Source organism: Siniperca chuatsi, linkage group LG12, assembly GCF_020085105.1.
Source record: "Siniperca chuatsi isolate FFG_IHB_CAS linkage group LG12, ASM2008510v1, whole genome shotgun sequence".
Taxonomy (NCBI): Eukaryota; Metazoa; Chordata; class Actinopteri; order Centrarchiformes; family Sinipercidae; genus Siniperca; species Siniperca chuatsi.
Window position 1 is genome coordinate 16,541,852 of NC_058053.1, and position 19,072 is coordinate 16,560,923.

Sequence of the window (19,072 nt, forward strand, 5' to 3'; positions counted from 1 at the left end):
AACAATATACTGCTATCATGTAAAAGAAAAAAAGCACACAGAGAGAAGATTGTTTTATTTTATTTTTTCATAAAAACAGTCAACAGGCCAGTTGAGTAATGTCATAAAGGGGTTTTCAGTCAGACAGGATGCAGGATTGTTGTCCTCCTGGTGATTCATAGGTAGCCTTTATTCTTAAGTTTTTGGTTCATTCAATAGGAAACACAGCATGCAAAAATGAGATGATCATCTTTCTCCTTGGCCACTGTACACCTGTGGCTATTAGTCCTGCAGAGAACTATGCAGGTTTTGTACTACATTATCTCACAGTGTAAAACACTGGGCAGAGAGTTACAATGGTATTCATACTTTGGCTAAATTTACCATTTAGATTGCCATACAATTTTAGAAATGACAAATTGTTATTTGAAAGTTGAAATAAAAGTTACGCATCAGTAATTCACGAGGAAGCCCTTGACATTCATAGAAAATATAGGTATACTATCAGGCAACAAAATAATATAGATAAGACTCATATACTTCTGACTTGAATAAAAGAACCTAAAAAACATCTATAACTAATAAGCTACATAAAATGGATTAATTTGTATTCAGTTAGAGGGGAAAAAAAGGAAACAGGCAAACACTGCCTACTACTGATGTCAGTATACACGACTGTACATCACGTGTCACTGCAGAAACAGTTGTCTTCATGCAACAAAGAAACATCAAGTTATCCTTGTAACTCAACTAATAGAAATAAAAGATTACATGAGTAATTATGTCAGCATTATGACAATTGCACATCAAAAACAGATGCAATTATAGAAAATTAAGAAAAAAATTAAGTGGTTTTATCTTCAAAAATAAAACACTAAATATCCTGACTTGTAACAAGTTTACATTTTAACTTTAGATCTGTAGGATTTTCCAAAGTACCATTGCACATGGGACATAGTTACACTTGTTTTTATAAGATTTTTCAAAATCAACAAAAAAAAATTATCAGATATTACAATATGATCAAATATTACAATAGATAATGGGCTAAAAAGCATTTGAGGGATCAGAGAGCTCTTTGTGTAGGCAAGCCTTGATCTTTTTTTCATTTGCATAAATGAATACACATGGACCAAACTTTTAACATACTGAATACATTGAACATCCTTCTGTCTCCTTATTGGCAGCAGTCCACATTTAGCAAGCAAGTTATTGTTATGGCATTATGCATAAAAAATAAATCCTATCATACTGTGATGTAGAGGAGCTCCTGATGTGTGTGCTTAGTTTACTTTGCAGCTAACCTGATACATACTGTCTGAGGCATCTTTTTACAATTAAAATGGGATTTCCAAACCATCGTTTTACAAGGGAGAAGTGTTTGTTCCAGTTAAATTGTTCCATAGGCTCTAGTGCATACCTGAGGTAGTGTTAATGTAGGCCATGAATGTTCTGAGTGACTTTTAAGTAGCTGTATGAAAAATAGAATCTAGAACCAATGATTAACACTTAGATTATCACTAGGATTCAGCTGCAGTTAAATACTTAAACTTTAACCCCCAGTTTTACAACAGAACTGGGTCCACATTATATATTTTACCGCCTTCCTTACTGTGAAGTCAAAGCAAAACATCTTGTGACACCCCACAGTCTTGTCAGTGCATTATAAATCGATGGTTCTTCTATCTAAGTGACACACTAACTCAGATTGGATGTAAGGCCTTTCATGTTGTGTATAATTCATCTGCATTTTTGATTGAAAGAGAGCAAACAAATAAAATGTTACATTCCCTTGTGGAAAACTGGCCACCACAGCTCAAAAGAAAGACAGAGCAAGACTGTAAAACAACTGGACATCGTTATGCGTTGTATAAGAATAGTGCAATGTCTCAAGCTTCACCAGCAAAAACTGGCTATAAAAAGGGCTGGAGAATCAAAAATCAAACACTACATGAATATCAGAATTCATTCAGAAAAATAGACACAAAAACAGCATAAATGACATTTTAAATAGCAGTTCCAAAACACTTTTTGGTGAGTTAGTGCAGAAAGCAATACTGATGTATTAGTTTGTTAGGAGCCTGGTTAGTACTGCACAGTGTCATGGCAGTTGGCAGGTTATTTTAGCTGAGCATTGTCTTGGTCCAAAGGGGCCACAGTGATTGGCCACAGTGTCTATGTGTCTTTAAGTGTGTGTGAATTGTGAGAGTGTGAGCGTGTAATATCCTTATGTGTAGGAATTGAGGCATTCCTTTGAGCGTGAGGTGATGTCCTGCAGCTCCCGCTCTTCTTTCATTTTGATGTCTTGGTAGGCATGCATTTGACTGGCATCCTTAAGGTAGGCCCAGTTTGCTGAGAGAATCATGAGGAAGTGGATCTGGAAGAGAAGGGTGAGGTTGATGGCCCGTGAGCATGTCAAAGATGCAAAGCAAGCTACAGGAGTCAGAGCTACAGTATGTACATTACGGACATACACAAACATAAAGTTAAGCTTTAAAAAAAGACTTAACAAACAAGGGTGGCAAAAGACATTACTGAAAAAGACTTATTGTAACATTACTGTTACAATTATTACTAATACTGGAGTTACGTTACTATCCTGCTATGCAATACTACAGAAATTAGACTTTTAAGGCTTCAGGATGAGTAGAGAAAAGAAAGAGAACCAAAGGTTGTGCATGCAAGTTTTATGCAGCTGTTAAAGCTTGAGGTTAGTGCAAAGCATGAGATTTTGTATTTTGTGAATCTGACCCTGTTCCATATGAGGTTCAGTATTATATTGCTGTAGGATTTATAAGAAATAGACCAAGTAGGGATACTTTTGTAGACAAAGATTGTTTATTTTATATAGAAAGTAAAAGCTACAGTCTTCAAAAACTTAGGAGAAAATTAAATATATGAAATATGGAGTATAAGTAACTATAAACAGATCAAAGAATCTGAAAAATGTAAGCATGCAGGCTCAGTGTTAAGATAAAAACAAATGGCTCTTTAATGGCACTTTGAGAAAGAAAAAAAGGAAAATGTATGAAACAAAACATCAACTTCATGGCTGAGGCTATACCAGCATCAGCCCTTATAGAAAATATACATTTACTCTACTCTAAAACAGGAGAATTTCTTTTTTTATATATATATAAAATACATGAAATGAAAGTGAGGCTTATGGCCTCATGCAGAAGGATACCTCTGGTACTGGCCTAACCCATCATAGTGTGCTGTGCTAGGTATGTGCAATTACTTTGAAATCTACAATAAACACAACTGGTCACTGTAATACTCATCAGCATAATACAGTTGATGAAAGGTTTTTAGTTCAGTTTAGAATCTAACTTGTGACAAAAGAAATAATACTGAATATTGTCTGTGTAACACTTCATGGTTTCATGGGTCGGCACCAAAATCTTAAGGCTAAGGAAAGAAACCATAGAAATATAAGGGCAAGGCACTTGGCCACTGCTACTTTGCCACTGTAGCTAGTCCTTTTATAAATGTATCACTACAATTCATTCTCACCAAAACTGCTAATCTGGCAATGAAAAACATAAAGCCTGAGAACACCTTTAATATCTGTCATCAGATGTTCATGTGGAGAGCTTTATAATGTACATCTACATGTGCTTTGTGCAGTGTATGTCTTCATCAGACCTCAGAGTGGTCTCATTTCCAATTTAGATCATTTTTAAAATTGTGCGTTACAACCTGCACAAGTATCTTACATTTATGTTTCACAAGTGCCTCAGGAGTTTGTGCACAAATTCGCATTTCAGCTCTGACTGCAGTCAACCGATGCTCGTCCTGTTATAAAAGGTGAGGTACTGCATGCTAAATACTGTAGGTTCTTTTAAAATCTGAAATACTCATGCAGTTGATGCTTTTGTGCAGGTCAAAATCAGCTTTACACATTATGAATATAAATAACACTGTTGTGGATTTCTAGCTGTGCACATTTCTATAAAATCTGATGGTGACAAATGTCTATAAGTGAGTGCCAAGGAAAGCAGAACAAACCAGTCAACTAAATACCACCCCAGTCTGAAGACAACTTTCATCAGGTGTCCTCAGACAAGCAATATCCCTGGATACCAAATGCTAAAGGAAGCATACAATCAGCTATTTACACTAATGGAGAGATGTTGATTTTTCTATTCTCAGGGTTTTGTTTTTTTTTTAGTTCATTTGTTGTCAGTGGCAACTGTCTCTACTCAGTACAGCCTCAAACGCTGTACTGTGCTCTTAAAACAGTTTAAAACTTAGTGCAGCAGTCTTCTCGACTCTTAAACTTCAAAACGGCAAAGTTATAAGTGGTAGCCATCATGTAGATCAGCTGGTGGAAGAGAACAGAAAAGGTTGTAAGAGAACATGCCAGTGACCTCCTCGTCACTAGTACTGTGACAAGTTAGTAAAGTGACCAATCATTTTCCAGCAGTTAAAAAAAAGTAAAGAAAAAATGTTAAAGACCATCGTTTTACAATATCCTACTTGTGATTTTGTGGTTCAAACTCATGATTATGATTTTTAGAAATGACACCTTTATGACGCACAAACAGCAAACCTTAACTACACTCTCCTCCATCCATATTTTTTTTAAAAACGGGGCCTTGTGAATCTAAGCAGATGGTAAACAGCAAATGGAATTGGAGCTGCGGAAAAGCCTGTGTAATCTTCCTTAGTGTAGTTACATAAACCATATGGGAATGAGAAGAGCAGCACTTGACACATGATCTGCTGATACAAACCGTGCAAAGGTGGACTAAAGGGAGAGGATGGAGAGACTGGAGGGAAGCTTACCAGAGCGATCACGGTGGCTCCCGCCCCAGCGCACGCTACAATGTACAGGTGATAAGACAGGTAGAACTGGAAAAAGACAAGCAACAGTGATTAGTCTTCAGTTTAAAAAAAAGTGATTTCCATGCCACGCTCCTCTGCTCTCCTCTGTGTGGCATTTGTATGATTGTGCGTGGATAAAAGACAACCTCTTACCTCACTGGTGTTGCAGATGTCACCTAGCGTAGATCCACAGGCCTTGCCTGGCATGGCATTCCATGGGATAATTCCTGTAGCCAAGAAATTCAAAGGCTTTCAGATACACTCCAATTCATTGTACCATGTGAATAATGATCAAACCTGTCAAGTACTATGATTCGAGTCTAATGAGTTCATGTCCGTTGAGGACAAAGCACAAAATTATTGTTTTTTATTTGCTAAAATGTCTGATAAACTTATATTTAAATGGGCACTCCACTGATTTTACACATGAAGATCAGTTAACTCATCATGAGGAGTACTCCGAAGCCTAGCCTGCGAAAAATGTTTTGTGGCTCAGGAGGAGCTTTGTCAAGTCTGAGAGAATAACTCCTGATGATAGCAATCAATTTTTAATTGAAAGCCTGCATTACAAACTGGGTGTTTGGAAAATCCTGGGCATATCAGTCGAGGAGGGTCTAATGAAAGATGCAGTCAAGGTGCATTATGGTAAGTGTAGGATCAAGTGTTTTTAGTGCCTGACCTATAGAGACTCAAAGTCAAGATATCTGCTGCTTTCATTTGGAGCACTTTTATTTTAATCTGTCCCTTCCAAGTCCCCAACTTTAATCACTTCAATAGTAAGATGCTGGAGTATTTCTTTAAGGAACACACAGCTATGAAAAAATGTTATGTTATGTTTTGATCAGTACTGTTTACTGTGATACTAAAGATGGAGGTGAAAAAGAGAAAGAAATCAGATGTAGTTTTACATTTGATTTATCATTTAGAACAAGGGTTCCCAAATCTGCCAAGATGATTAAAAGATTTGGAAAGCAATTAACATATTTTTGCCATACAAAATCATGTTGATTTTTACACTTTCCTCTTAAGTTTGCTTTTTTCTTGTGAATTACTGGACAATTTTACCTTTTTAGGCCTTTAAAAAAATTCAAATAAAAAAAGGGGGGGGGTTACTCTTTGTTTGAACTGGTCACAATCAGAAGACATGCAACAGGTGATGAGGACTTGCAAGTTAATATTGCTTGGTTTAAAGGGGTTACAAGCCAAAAAGGTTGGAAAGGTTTGGACCCCCTAATTAAGAATATTGTATTGGTTCTAAGCCACCTCAGTGTGTGCACTAATAAAAGCTACGGTAATGATGCCAAACAAGACATACTCTTGGACAAAGTGCTCATCTCTTACCGTACTGACGAACATCCACACAGATGGAGTCAATGTTGGTGAGGTTGGCCACGGGAGACCTCATGGCGGCACAGGTAGACCACATGTTGTAGAAGAGGAAGACTGGCACGGCGGAGAAGCCAAACACACCGAGCCAGGCCACACCCAGAATGTATGTGAGGAACACAAACTGAGGACACAGAGATGGCACAACGTTATCAGATAACCATGAAACCAAATCAGCTGTAAAAAAAATGTAAAAACACAACACTCCTCCTCATCCTCTTTTTTTCCTGTCGCACTTCGCTCCTATAATGACCAACATCATCTTCATCATTGTATGTATTTTATATTTTTAATCACATGGCATGAAACCTTTTTTAGGCATTCTGTGTTTAAAAATCAAGTCCCATACCATCCCACTGATGCAGCGCCCACAGATGGTGGTCTTGAACTCACTGTGCAGTTCCTTGACTGCACTGGTTGTGTAGAAGCCCTCAGCCAGCAGAATGATCCCGTACAGGAAGAAAAACGAAGCAATGCCATAGATGACATACTGCATCAGCTGTATTCTGTTAAAGAGAAATGTCACACATGAGCTTAGTTGTGCCTATAAAGCTGCAATAGGTTAAAAACAGAGTAAGCATGAGCACAAATCAATGACTAACATGTTTTAGCCTCCTTATGCAAAACACCTGGAGAGACCCACTAAAAATGCCAGGTAAATGAATAACATGATATACCACTGTCTGGTGTGGAAAATAGATGCTTATGATCTTTTTTTTTTTGCATGGAATCTTTAAAACATGAGTAATCATAAACAGATGGTCATGATTAAGATCGTGGTCCAGCTTCCCTAAGACGTGAAGAGAGACGCTAAGCCCAAATGTGGAGATAACGGGTGATGCATGTCTCTGGAAATAATCCACCAAGAGACAGACTGCCTCTGTAGACATCTTACATAAACAGTGCACTCCAAATCTATGCCAACATAAATCATATGTGCAGTCCTGTGTCTTGTCATTCCTCTTTTATTGTCTGGACTAATGGATGCACTGTAAAAAAAAAAAAAAAAAAAAGGTCCTTATTAGGACTGTTCTCCAGGATAAGGTAAACGTGGGAGACGTTATCAGCTAAAAATAGCCTACATAAAGTCAACCTCATTAAAAGTGTTATCTATCTTACTTTTAGGCCTCTTTTTACTGTGATGGTTATGTAAGAACACATTTTCACAGTGACCATATTGTGTAATGAATCCTACTGTGACATTAAAGCCAATATTTTGAACGATCACAGAGTTTGCCAGGATGTCATACTTATCTTTTTTTTGTGTGCCAGCATTACAAGCAGCCATGTCGTATATACATAGAGTATGAGGTCACTTACACATCAGTCAGCATGGCGTGATCACTGGTGACCTTGGAGAAGTGGCTTTCCAGGATGGTCACAGTGCCAGTGAGAGCCACATGGCCGCATCCGCAGAACAGGGCAACGCCAGAGAAGCAGAGGATCGTAGCCACCAGCGACGCATACGGCACCCCGCCTAAACATTTGATGCAGCACTCAAAGCAACCTGTAGAAAAAACAGAAAACTTGTGTCAGTGACAAGTCTCATTTGATATCATGGAAGTGTTTTATACCAAATCTTTTTACTTTAAAAAGCCACATAGTAAATTCTATGTGAACATCAGCCCCCAGTTCCATATAAGAGATTGTGTTTCACTTGCAGAACAGGAAGTAATGTCAGGGGAATGAAGTATGAGATGAATATTCATATGAATCATCTAATCATCCATCAAGAATCTATCCCACCACACAGAGGAGAGGCGTTTAATGTTTCATCTGACAATTCATCACTACACTTAACTGGAACTAATGGCCATCCAGCAGGTCAGAAACATGGGTGTCTGCCAAGCTGTAATGGAGATCAATGGCAACTCACAATGAGGGAATGAAGTGACCCAGATGGATCTGCCTCATCCAATGTGTTCGTATGCCTTGTGAAATGGAGCCAGTCACCACAATGCACTGTCTGTAGACACACACAAACAAACCAGTGTGCTTCCAATCAGATCCACATGTGTCTGACAGGATGTAGTTGAGTCATAGGACATCTAGGTCAATGGCTGTTAATGTTTTAAAGCTCACATATTTGCTTGATGTCACTCTGCAACTAAAGTATTTAAAGCTGCTAGCTTGCTATAAATCAATATGTTTACATTAACAATGGATGAAATGACTGTGTATGTGACAGATGTTGCTTGTAGTGACAAACCTAAAGAGAATTATCACCAACTCTATAGTTCCCCTCAACTCTACGGAGCATTTAGCAGCTAAAGAGCCAGATATATCTCTCAGGAGTTGGTGGAGACCAAAAAGTGAATATTGGACTTACATACATCAGGTACACACAAACACGAACTGGGAGGCCACAGAGCTTATCATAGTACCACACAAATTTGTGTATTTCTTGAAGAAAACAGACCAAATGTTATTTTCTACTTGCTCGCCTCTTCCATGGAGGCGGCAATCCTGAAAGTTCATCTGTGTTTGTGCTCTTTGCCGTGACAAAGGAAATTAAAACAGATATACTGCTGCTGGGCCAATACTTTTGCCCTCAGATGCTTCGTCCTGACTGTTTGTGTAGTACAGGGAGATAATAATTGTCCCATGGTGGGTGAATAGGAGTTGCCATGGCAGCATGTTAAACACAACTCAATGAGTGTGGCCACAGCAGAGTCGCTAACTTCTACTGCAGCCCACATTTCTCTGATGAACATGTGGGAGAGGGTGAGTGGGCTGCTGGGAGTCAGAGCGCATGAGCTCCATAGGATATTGAGCCCAGCTGCAAAGTAAATACAGTCCATTTAAAGGAAGAGCTGCTCTTGTAGTGAATGTCACTGCCAGGTAGTTCTGATCCTAGCTCTCACATTTCACTCTCCTGAAGAGTAGAAATGTTTCCATATGAAAAGTGTGGTTAGGGTTTATCTCCATTACCAAATATCTTGTATTAAATGTGCACAGAGTGACAGCAGTCACAGTGGTTTATTATGAATTAATTTGATTGAAATCAACTGTGACATATCATGGATGAAAATCAGCATGACTACTCAACTCAAAAAGGCAAACCCTGCCTTCAAATGCGTCACTATTCTCATTAGATCAACTGACTAAAAGCTGATTGCCATGATATCATTATGACAGTCAGTCTGCCTTGATTGCCTGAATTTTACTGGATCTGACAATGAGAAAAAAAATGTCTGACCACAGATACGGATGTCTAAAGCCATTATGAAATAAAACTGTCTCTGAATGTATATTGAAATGCTTCAAATGCATTGAAACGTCACGTTGACAATGTAAGCAAACTCCCATGGAGAAGGTCAGACTGACATGTCTGCTTCTGCCATGCTTGTCTAACTTGGAGCACTTAGAGAGAGAAAACATTATGTTTGAAAGCCACCAATCCGATCGATAAGCCATCTGTTTGATTAGTGTCCATTCCATAGGAGTGGTTTGCTTTTGAAGCATCTATCCATCCAGACTGAGAATGTTGGTTACACATCTCTCTCTAAGTGGAGAAACCTTGTGTCACTTACTGGTTGTTATGCTTAATAACACAATAAATCCAAGGTGGTATTTTCACAGCTGGACTGGACATGTTGGCAGGTTAGTATAACTGTTCTGGCTGACTGAAAAAACACTGGCACAAGGACAGACTTGGTTCAACTATTAGCAACCTCAGGAATACTACTCTGTTCACAAAGGGCCTCTGTGAATGCTTTAGTCTTGGTATTAGACATCAGGGGAGACAGAAATGACATCAAAGCCCAGCACCACTTTTAAGCAGTCCTGCACAAAGTACCATGGGGACAGTAGTCTGCACCAAAATAAAATGTCATTCAGTCGATGGATTCAAAGCAGAGGTGCGATTTTGAAGTAATCGTAGGGTCTGTGAGATACTACGTGCATTCTTATAATTAAATCTGCCTACTTTAGGCTGCATGTTTCAGAATCACTCTTCATCTCCAGCTTTATTTATTTTTCCTTTTTTTTTGAGGAAGGCTGCACTGTTGGGTTAAAGGAATAATTTGACATTTTGGGAAATTAACTTAATCGCTTTCTTGCTGCGAGTTAGATGAGAAGATCGATACCACTCTCATATTTGTTCGTTAAATATAGGGTTACAGCTAGCAGCTGGTTAGCTTAGTTTAGCATTAAGACTGAAACAGATGGAAACAGCTAGCCTGGCTCTGTCTAAAGGTAACGAAATCTAGCTTACAGCAGCTCTAAAGCTCACTAATTTAACGCATATCTTGTTTGTATAATCTGTGCAAAAGTGTAAAAACAATAATTTATGGTTTCAATGGGTTTATGTGTGGGACTATTTCATGGCCAGATACAGTGATTTCCTGGAGTCTCCAGTGGTTGCCTGGTAACCTCTCAGTGACGACAAGGCTCCAGGAGCTTCATACTGTATTTATCGGACAGATGTGAGAGTGGTATAAATCTTCTCATCTAACTCTTGGCAAGAAAGCAAAGCAAGAATATTTCCCGAGAGGTAAAGTTATTGTTTTAATATTGTGTAAAAAAACCCAAAACAATATTTATCTCAAAACCAAACATCTCTTATCAGATGTACTATTCTTTTTAAAGTTAAATAATTCCTTTACGTTATAAACATTTAAATTACAAATCTAGTTCAAAGACGATGATGGATTCTGCAATTAGACAGACTGATGCGTAACACAAGATTTTATAGAGGTAAACCTACCACACAGCAAAGTGCGGATTGTTTTCTGAGTGTACTGTGTGGGATTTCATAGCACACAGGATATTGGGGGCCAGACTTTATTTCCAATCATCCTCCACAGAGCATAACAGTAGGAGCTGGTGACTCTCTCAACAACAAGCTTGTACTAAATGGATCCTGCTGGCTTGTTCTTAGTGGAGCACCATAAATGAAAATCACGTTGGGCCTTTTCCCTCTGATGACTTTCACATGCTCCCAGTCCCTGACTAATACTCCTGGTTAGACCTCCAGCCACTTCAAGACTCTCCACTCTCCAACTCACTGCTACAGTACATGAATGTGAGGACGAGAGATAGAATGCAAAAAAAAGTGAGAGAAAGAAATACAGTTAGCGACTGTTTGTAATGACAATGTCAGGCCTTACAGCAGAGGCTAGATTCGCCACATTGGGATCACGAGGAGAGAGGGAAAAATTTGCTTGTGTGAGAAAAAGTGTGTGTGTGTGTGTGTGTGTGTATGTGTGCGTGTGTGTGTTTGTATATATGAGATTGTGTGAGGGAGACAGAAACAAAATAGAGACAGAGAAAGAGTCCAAGAAGCCCTGATACAAAGAGCCAGTGTGTGCAGCCCTAGACTGTCCATCACACTGGACTCTCAGGGGCCATTCAGAATGGCAGTGGAGCACGGTCCCGCTCTTCCGGCCCACAGGCTTGAGGCCCAGGACAAGCCCACCACTGAGCTCCATCCTGTGTGCCCCTTCAGCACTGCACATATTTCACACAATGGGCCACAGCAGCCAATTCACACTCCAGCAGGATCCTGTTTGTCAAAGCATCTCAATGTGTGAATGAGATGGCTCATTAAGACCGACATGAGTTGCAGGAAAGCTGGCAGACAGACAAACAGACAGAGGCGCAAGCTAGACAGAGTGACCAAAAAAACAATGGTGCATCTTAGCCTTGTGTTTAATAACTACAATGCTGGATTACCAAGTGGGCAATGTGGGCAACTACTCCAGGGCCCCAGACTTCCAGTGGCTCAAAAACCCCTAGGTTTACATTGTTAGCTGTTTGTTTGTTTTTTTTTAGCATTTTATACCTTTATTTGATATCCAACAGTAGAGAGAGACAGACAATGAAGGGAGAGAGAAAGGAGGAAAGACATGCAACAAAAAGGTCCCAGGCCGGACGTGCATTATTAAATAATCTTGTTGCCCTATCTTGCAGAGGGCCCTGTGTCAAAATGTAGTTTTATTATTTATTATTTTAGTGTAGCATATTGTGCTCACATGGTGCCCTTTTCTTAAATAAAGCTGTCAAATTACCACATACTTATGAACAGAAAACCTAGAACCAGGTAGTATTCTAGGAGTTAGAGCTCCATCAATTACTCTATTAGTCAATCAATAGATTAGTTGATGGACAGAGAATGAATCTGCTTCTTAAATGTGAATATTATCTGGTTCTCTTAGTCTCCTGTGATAGTAAACTGAATATCTTGGGGGACTGTTGGTCAAACAACAATAGGACATTTGAAGATGTCAAGAAACAATCATTAGTTGCAGCCCTAATAGGAAGACTACTTATACCTGTACCAGTTGTTTGTTGGTTTGTCAGCAAAATATAAAGAAGCTGCCATCTATAGTGTGCTGTGTGCACTGTACTTAGAGCGGGGCAACAGGAGCCCAACAGCAAATGTTTGCCCCAGTGACTCCAAACAGGTTAATTCCACCATGCATCACCACAGTTTGCTTGAGCTCAGACTCATCACACTAACCCCTACAGCTGGCTCCGCTTCATCACTAACCTCCATTCTTCAACAACAGACATCATGTGAACACAGCCTGTCGACACCGCAAAGCTGAAATCTTCTAACAGTTGGGACCCTCAGTGGAAAAATTTCTAAATTTTGAAAAACTTTGCTTAATTTGATGTCCATACCAGACACAAACACAGACACACCCGCTCCTACGCAAACAAAGAATCACATGCAAGACAATACATACATAGTAAAAGTATGTATATCATATACAAACAAACCCCACTCACACAAATAAACACACTTGGACATTGCAACTCTTCCATCTCATCCCTGAGTCCTGAACAACAAACTGGCTTCCAGCTCTGTCAAAAATGGCATCCAGTTTTAATGTAACATCTAGCATCATTACTAACAGATGTGCCTGTTTACAGCTAATGCTAAGTGTTGTTGTTTGTTGCTTCACTGGGGCAAGCTGCCAAAACAACATTTATGAGTCTTATTTTCCACACTCTCCACTTTGAGAGGAGTGATACTTAAAAATGCCATAATGGCTATAATGGCCATTCTCGAGGGACAGGGGAGATCTGAGCCTGCAAATTGGTCAAAAGTGTTCTCACTGTTTACTTATCTAACAAGGGAAACTTATACTCTGTCAGCTAATAGCTGTTGACTGCAGCTCACACATGGCTGTGTGTGAAAGGAGCTGAGGGAGATGTGTGTATTCAATGACAAGAGGCACTGATGGCTGCAATGGCTCACAAACTGTGTTTGGATACAGTAGAGGAGTAAATATGCAAACGAGTTGTGTGATGTTGTGTAAGTAAATGATGAGAGAGTCGAATCACGTCTACTCTATTTATAGGCCAATATCACATACAGTGTCTCAATGGGCTTTACAAGCACACAGGTTCCCGACCCAGCCTAAGCTTTCTAAGACAAGGAACCGCTCCTTTTAAAAAGACAGGAGCTCCAACCATGTGATCGCAAAGACCTTTGTTGCATGTAATTCCCCATCTCACTCTCCCCTCATTTCCTTTCAGCTCTCTATTGTCTTCATAAAAACATAAACATTCAGTCAATCTACAGAAAATTCATTAACAACAATTCTTGCAATCATATAATCTTTTAAGTCATTCATCAAGCAAAACTACTAAACATTACCTGGTTCCAGCTTCTCGAGTGTGAGGATTTGCTGCTTTTCTCAGTTTTATAATCATTGTAAATTGAATACCTTTTGGTTTTTAACTTTCGGTCAGGCAAAACTAATTTGGACTCTGGGAAGCTAAGTTAATCTTTAGTTACAGCTCTAAATGCACGTCACTGTTACTGTTAGTCTAACATGACTTTGTCAAGATTTTCAAAAGTGCAATAATACAGTAGGTAATACATTTTTTTTCTATAGAAATTTAGAGCTTATTAAATATCACTAAAAGAAAAGAGAGGTGTCAAAGTTAGTGACTTCTTTTGCAGAATATTACATTATTAAGCACCCTGAGAGACACCACAGCCTTTCATGGGAAAAATGCTTGTCTGAATGTACAATATTTTACCTGGAATAGATGTTCGGATCAAAGCAATTGATCAAAAATCAATGATTTCTGTTGATTCCTACAAGAAGGGGGTGAGGAAGTTAATGACTCTCTCTCTCTGTCTTTAATGTACACACTCCTCACAGCTGTCTATTTGTGAGACTGGCAATGACTGGTTCATTTATCTTTGTCCTTGCCAGCCCCTCATCCACCTCATTAATCATCGGTCCCCCCCTGAAAGAACAACTCAAACGCACCCTGAGGTTTGATCGATTTGGTGTTGATTCTGCAACAGGCTCATTGTCCTTTAAAGAGACACTAGCACGATGATGACTAGCGGCAACACAGGAGACAGGAGACAGGTCTGCTAAAAACATCCCACATACTTAAACTAATTAGATCATAAATCAAGCACCAGCAAAAAACACTGCAGAAAAAAAAACATGCATGGCAAAGCATGACAGAGACGACAATTTTTGCAGGCAGTGATGCACAATCCGCAACTGGATTATCAACAATTATGTGCGTACAAACACTGAGTCTAGAATGCTGGGTTGACATTTCAAAATATGAAGTCCCTGCTGAGCAAAATCTACCCAACTATTTGTGTAGAGTGAAACCAAGCGGGCTGGAGTAGGATAAAGCCCCAGTAAACACAGCAGTGAAAAGAACTGAACTGACTCTTTGTAAGCGCTCATTGGTACCTCTTTTGTCCTGCCTCTGGTCTTGGTTTTCTTCTGATGGAGTTTCCATGGTTGTTTTTCTCCCATCCAACAAAAATGCTTCCTTTCAGCAAATTCTCTCTTCCTTTCTCCCCCTTACGCTCTCGCCTCTCTCACTCACTCTCCTTTCCGCTCTCTCTCTCGCTCTTGCTCTCTCCTCCACATTCGCTCTTTTGGTCTCGTCCTGCCTCACGAAGGCACCACTCCACTGTATACCCACAGTTCCTTTCCAAGATGCAGAGGTCTTGTCAGAAGGGATTTGGTTGAGCTTAGTGCGTTCTCCAGTCATATATCCAGTTTCACAGGCAAAATGTGCATCTATTCTGTTTGTACTGACTGTTTTGGGATTCAGCTTTGAGTCAAATTCAAACTCCCTCCTCTCTCCGTCTCAGAAACTGAAGTAGAACCCTGAATAGCAATCCAGAGCAAGCTGCCTAGTGAGAACAGGTTTGTTATATCAGAGAGGGGGTGCAGATGAGTAAGTAGGAACCCCTACTTTAGTTGACTGAATGGGTGAAAACCCTACTCTGTGCTGTATAGGCTGGGGCAGAAAGCATATAGGCGCACAATCACCTCTCTCTATTGCATGTGTGTGTGCATGCTGTGGAGTGGTTGGGGGGTTAGCCCTTCATCTTCTGATTTGCACCATATGCCCTCTGCTCCTTCAGCATATATTAGCAACCTCTGACCGCTGTTTTCCCTCCATCTGGTGGCTTCTATCCCACATAAAAAGGACACAGGAAAGTCAGGCAGATCTACATTTCCTAAACAAGGAGACAGAGTGTCCTCTGGGCTGATACAAACAACAGAGGAAACTGCATGTGAAAATGGGAGTTCCAGAGACTCATAAGGGTAGAAACATGAAGAGGGGCGAAGGGGCTCATAAAGTAGGGAGAAATAAGAGAATGATACAGTGAGGAACAACTTGTTAAAAATAACAGAGATAGAGGAAGACTGAGAGCGAGAGATTAGCAACAGACAGTAAGGGAGATGGAGAAGAAGATCTTGGCTGTGTTTGTTTGGCAACAGCGGGCTGAGGAGCCCCAGGGGCATGCTAATGAGAGAAAGGCCTTTCAGCGGTGGGGGGAGAGCCCTGCTGGAGCAGAGCTAGAGTGGGGTCTTCTCACGGATACCAGACCTCAGAGAGGAGGGGGATCAGCAGGGGAGGGGAGCCTCGGGGGTCAGGGAAGTGAACTTAGCGGGGATCCCACAACAACAAATGCCGCACTAATCTTCAAGCTTTTTCACCGTCAGCCCTGTAAAACACCAGGAGAACTGACATCCTTGTGAAGTGGGGAACAGAGACTCCAGCCCATATGTAGAAGGGATGGATGCTTGAACTCTTTATATGTGAGAATACGGCTGATTTAGAGGTAGCTGTGCTTGTGATTTCCCCATTTATTGCACTCAAGCAGCTCAAGTGAAGCTTCAACAGAAGTGTACTTGATACACAAGACTAAATGCATCCCACTTAACCACGCAGAGGCAGTTCCAAGTTACTGAGTACACCAAAATCAAAACAAACCAGTGATCCATCTGCAGCCCTTTAAAAGTGTACAGACAACAAAATGTCTGAGTTTATTGGACACATGTAAAAGGAAATTCCAAAAATGTGATCCAGCCTAGTTCCAGCCTGTGTTTTCAAACTTAAATGTATTGGATTCTAGTACAAACAAAACACATGCCTTTGATTGTAATTAATGACAAATGTACCCTGCAATTAAAATAATGCTTTTTTGGCTTGGAGATTGAGCTAAGAAAAAAATTTACAATTACTTAACTTTTTCTTTGTAATGTAACTAAACATGGTAGAAGTCAAACCAGTGTAAACAGCTGTAGCAAAACTCAAAAATGGAAATGCAGCATATATAGTGTTGTTACAATGCTCATGATGCTCCTCTAAAGGCAAATCATGAAGTCAATTAAATCAGTGATTATGAAAGATATTCATATCCTCCACCTTGGCCTTAACCCGTTTCAGTCAGAGACACTTATGTAAAGGAAAGCCATTATAGCAAATGGTTCCACAGTTAGCTTTGGTAGAAAAGAATCAGAGCAGCAATAAGCATTGTATAGGGAGAATGAATCCCCCCTTAATAAACACAACAGAACAAGTACATTAGATTTTAGTTAAATCAACAATACCAAAATCTTAGCACATAAGCAGAAGGTTGTGGTGGTGGCGGGAGGTGTGGCAGCAAATGGCACGAAGACATCAGCAGAGTAATTGTGAGAGATGTCAGGTTATAATGGCCATGCTGCACAGTACAACTGCATGAATATGACTGGACATTACTAGTCTGCCAGTGATTGTGAAGCATGAATGAACGAACTAATGCCAGTCAACTAATGCAAGCGCGACTTACCTAATTCTAGGGATCCAATGTATGATATTATGTCTACTTGGAGTATTTCTTAGGGACTTGAGAGTTCTCTGATATAGTGTTACCACTTTAAATCAAAACAATGAGCTAAAAAAAGCTTAAATGTTGTGTAAAGCTGCAGAGTTGGGTGGTAATTCTTTGTGGGTACATCCCTGTAAGAAACCCCTTACACATTGCATGTAGTCATGCGATTTACTGACAAAATCATTTAATGACAAAGATATTATGTAAAGTGGTACCAAATGAATGAAGGAACAAAGATATTGTTAGACACATAAAGAGCAAAAGATTGATTGGAGCGTTACCAAAAATACTGTGACAGGTTGAGAGGGAATAATCATGTGAACATAGGAGGCAAAGTCTGTACTGCATGCCCAGCTCCAGTGTTGAGACAGCACCACTCCCCTACTTGAGGACACAATCTGAATGATGATGAAGCTCAGACAAATGGAGGAGGCTTCATTGTGAGTCAGCCTTTCACGCTGTGAGACTGGGGGCCCTGAATGCTCCTCAGTGTTCAGCCACCCGTGAAGACCTGCACCCTGCTTGATTCATACTGAGGAAGAAATTCTCAGGGATGCAGGTCTGTGCCCAGGCCCAAGCACTACTTGCAAACACTAACGACAGCCTGAGAAAGCAGGCTCACCACACCAGAGCACAGGAGGACAGATGAAGCCAAATGGGTGTGTGGAGTGGCCCATATGGGGTATGACTAATTGTGAAGGCTGAAGTCTGTGAGGGAAGCCAAAACAAGAAAGCAAATTGATCAAACTGGTCCAAATATCCCTGAATATTTTGCTGCTCTCATGCAAAAAGCTGTAACACTCCCTTTCTTGTATTTGACAGTGATTAGTGGCATATTACAACACTGGAGACCGATATTCTTGTAAATACTGTTTTGGCGAATTGTTGCAGAATATCATTCCTACGTACTGTGGTGGCATTGCTGACCTAGATTTAAATGCAGGGCATCTTCATCGGTCAATCTGCTCTGTATGTCTGCCTTCATGTTTGTCGTGCTGAATCCAAGTCATTGATTGGTTTATAAAAGCACCGCACTGCAAACCCATTATACCGATCCATTCGTTTGCTGACCCATTTTCCTCCGTGAGTCCACAGACTAACAAAAGCATTACAAATTCTGTATGACTTTTGCTGAACAAGTGCCTTGGATGTTTCTCTTTTATTGCAGGTACCTGTAACCCTTAAAAGAGTACTCCATCGATTTAGCGTTGCACTCCTATAACATTGTCGGACTCACAGTGGAGAGATTAAAACAAAAAGTAACAAAATCAATGCAGCAGAACCAGAAATATCCTTGTCAAATCCTGGTACCTACATTACCCACAATGCAACTTGATCGCAGACTGTTCTGTCTGAGATTTGGGTGTGTTGGGCTAGTAGTGGCTAACGTAGCCTTGAGCCGCTAACCTCAGGCAGAGATGAGGAGCGGGCTACTGAGGTCTAGTAAGGTCACTTCTTTCTAACTCCACACCCCCAGATTTGTTTCATTTTCAAACTTGTACTCTTCAGCCCCAACTGATGCTGATTCAAGTGACATCGCTTTATCAGACTTCACACAGCTCCCTCTGGAGCTCCAAAAGGCTTTATACAACTTTTATCACATATAAAGTATACTCCCCAACATCAGTGGAGTTACACTTTAACTCCAAAGAGAACTTATGTTTAGGGCTGCCACTACAAGAATATTTTCATTAGCAATTTCTCTTCTGATTATTTTCTCAATTAATCAATTCAATGTTTGTTCTAAAAACATCAGAAATGTGAAAAATG

General features: G+C 40.0%; 1 protein-coding gene across 5 annotated transcripts in view; it reads right to left on the reverse strand.

Annotated features, from left to right (window-relative positions):
• Window positions 1-44: 44 nt before the first annotated feature.
• Window positions 45-19,072, reverse strand: part of gpm6bb (glycoprotein M6Bb) — a 30,464-nt gene continuing 11,436 nt past the window's right edge. For 2 of the 5 annotated variants that reach the window (XM_044217800.1, XM_044217799.1), the window contains exons 2-7: window positions 7,516-7,702; window positions 6,545-6,701; window positions 6,151-6,319; window positions 4,963-5,036; window positions 4,771-4,836; window positions 45-2,356 (exon numbers count right to left, since the gene is read on the reverse strand). In XM_044217800.1, the coding sequence (XP_044073735.1) occupies window positions 2,207-2,356; window positions 4,771-4,836; window positions 4,963-5,036; window positions 6,151-6,319; window positions 6,545-6,701; window positions 7,516-7,702 (803 nt within the window). In that variant the 3' untranslated portion in view covers window positions 45-2,206. Of the gene's footprint in view, window positions 4,307-4,770; window positions 4,837-4,962; window positions 5,037-6,150; window positions 6,320-6,544; window positions 6,702-7,515; window positions 7,703-14,876; window positions 15,292-19,072 lie in introns of those variants that run through there. The other 3 variants (XM_044217798.1, XM_044217801.1, XM_044217803.1) reach the window with 3 other exon arrangements.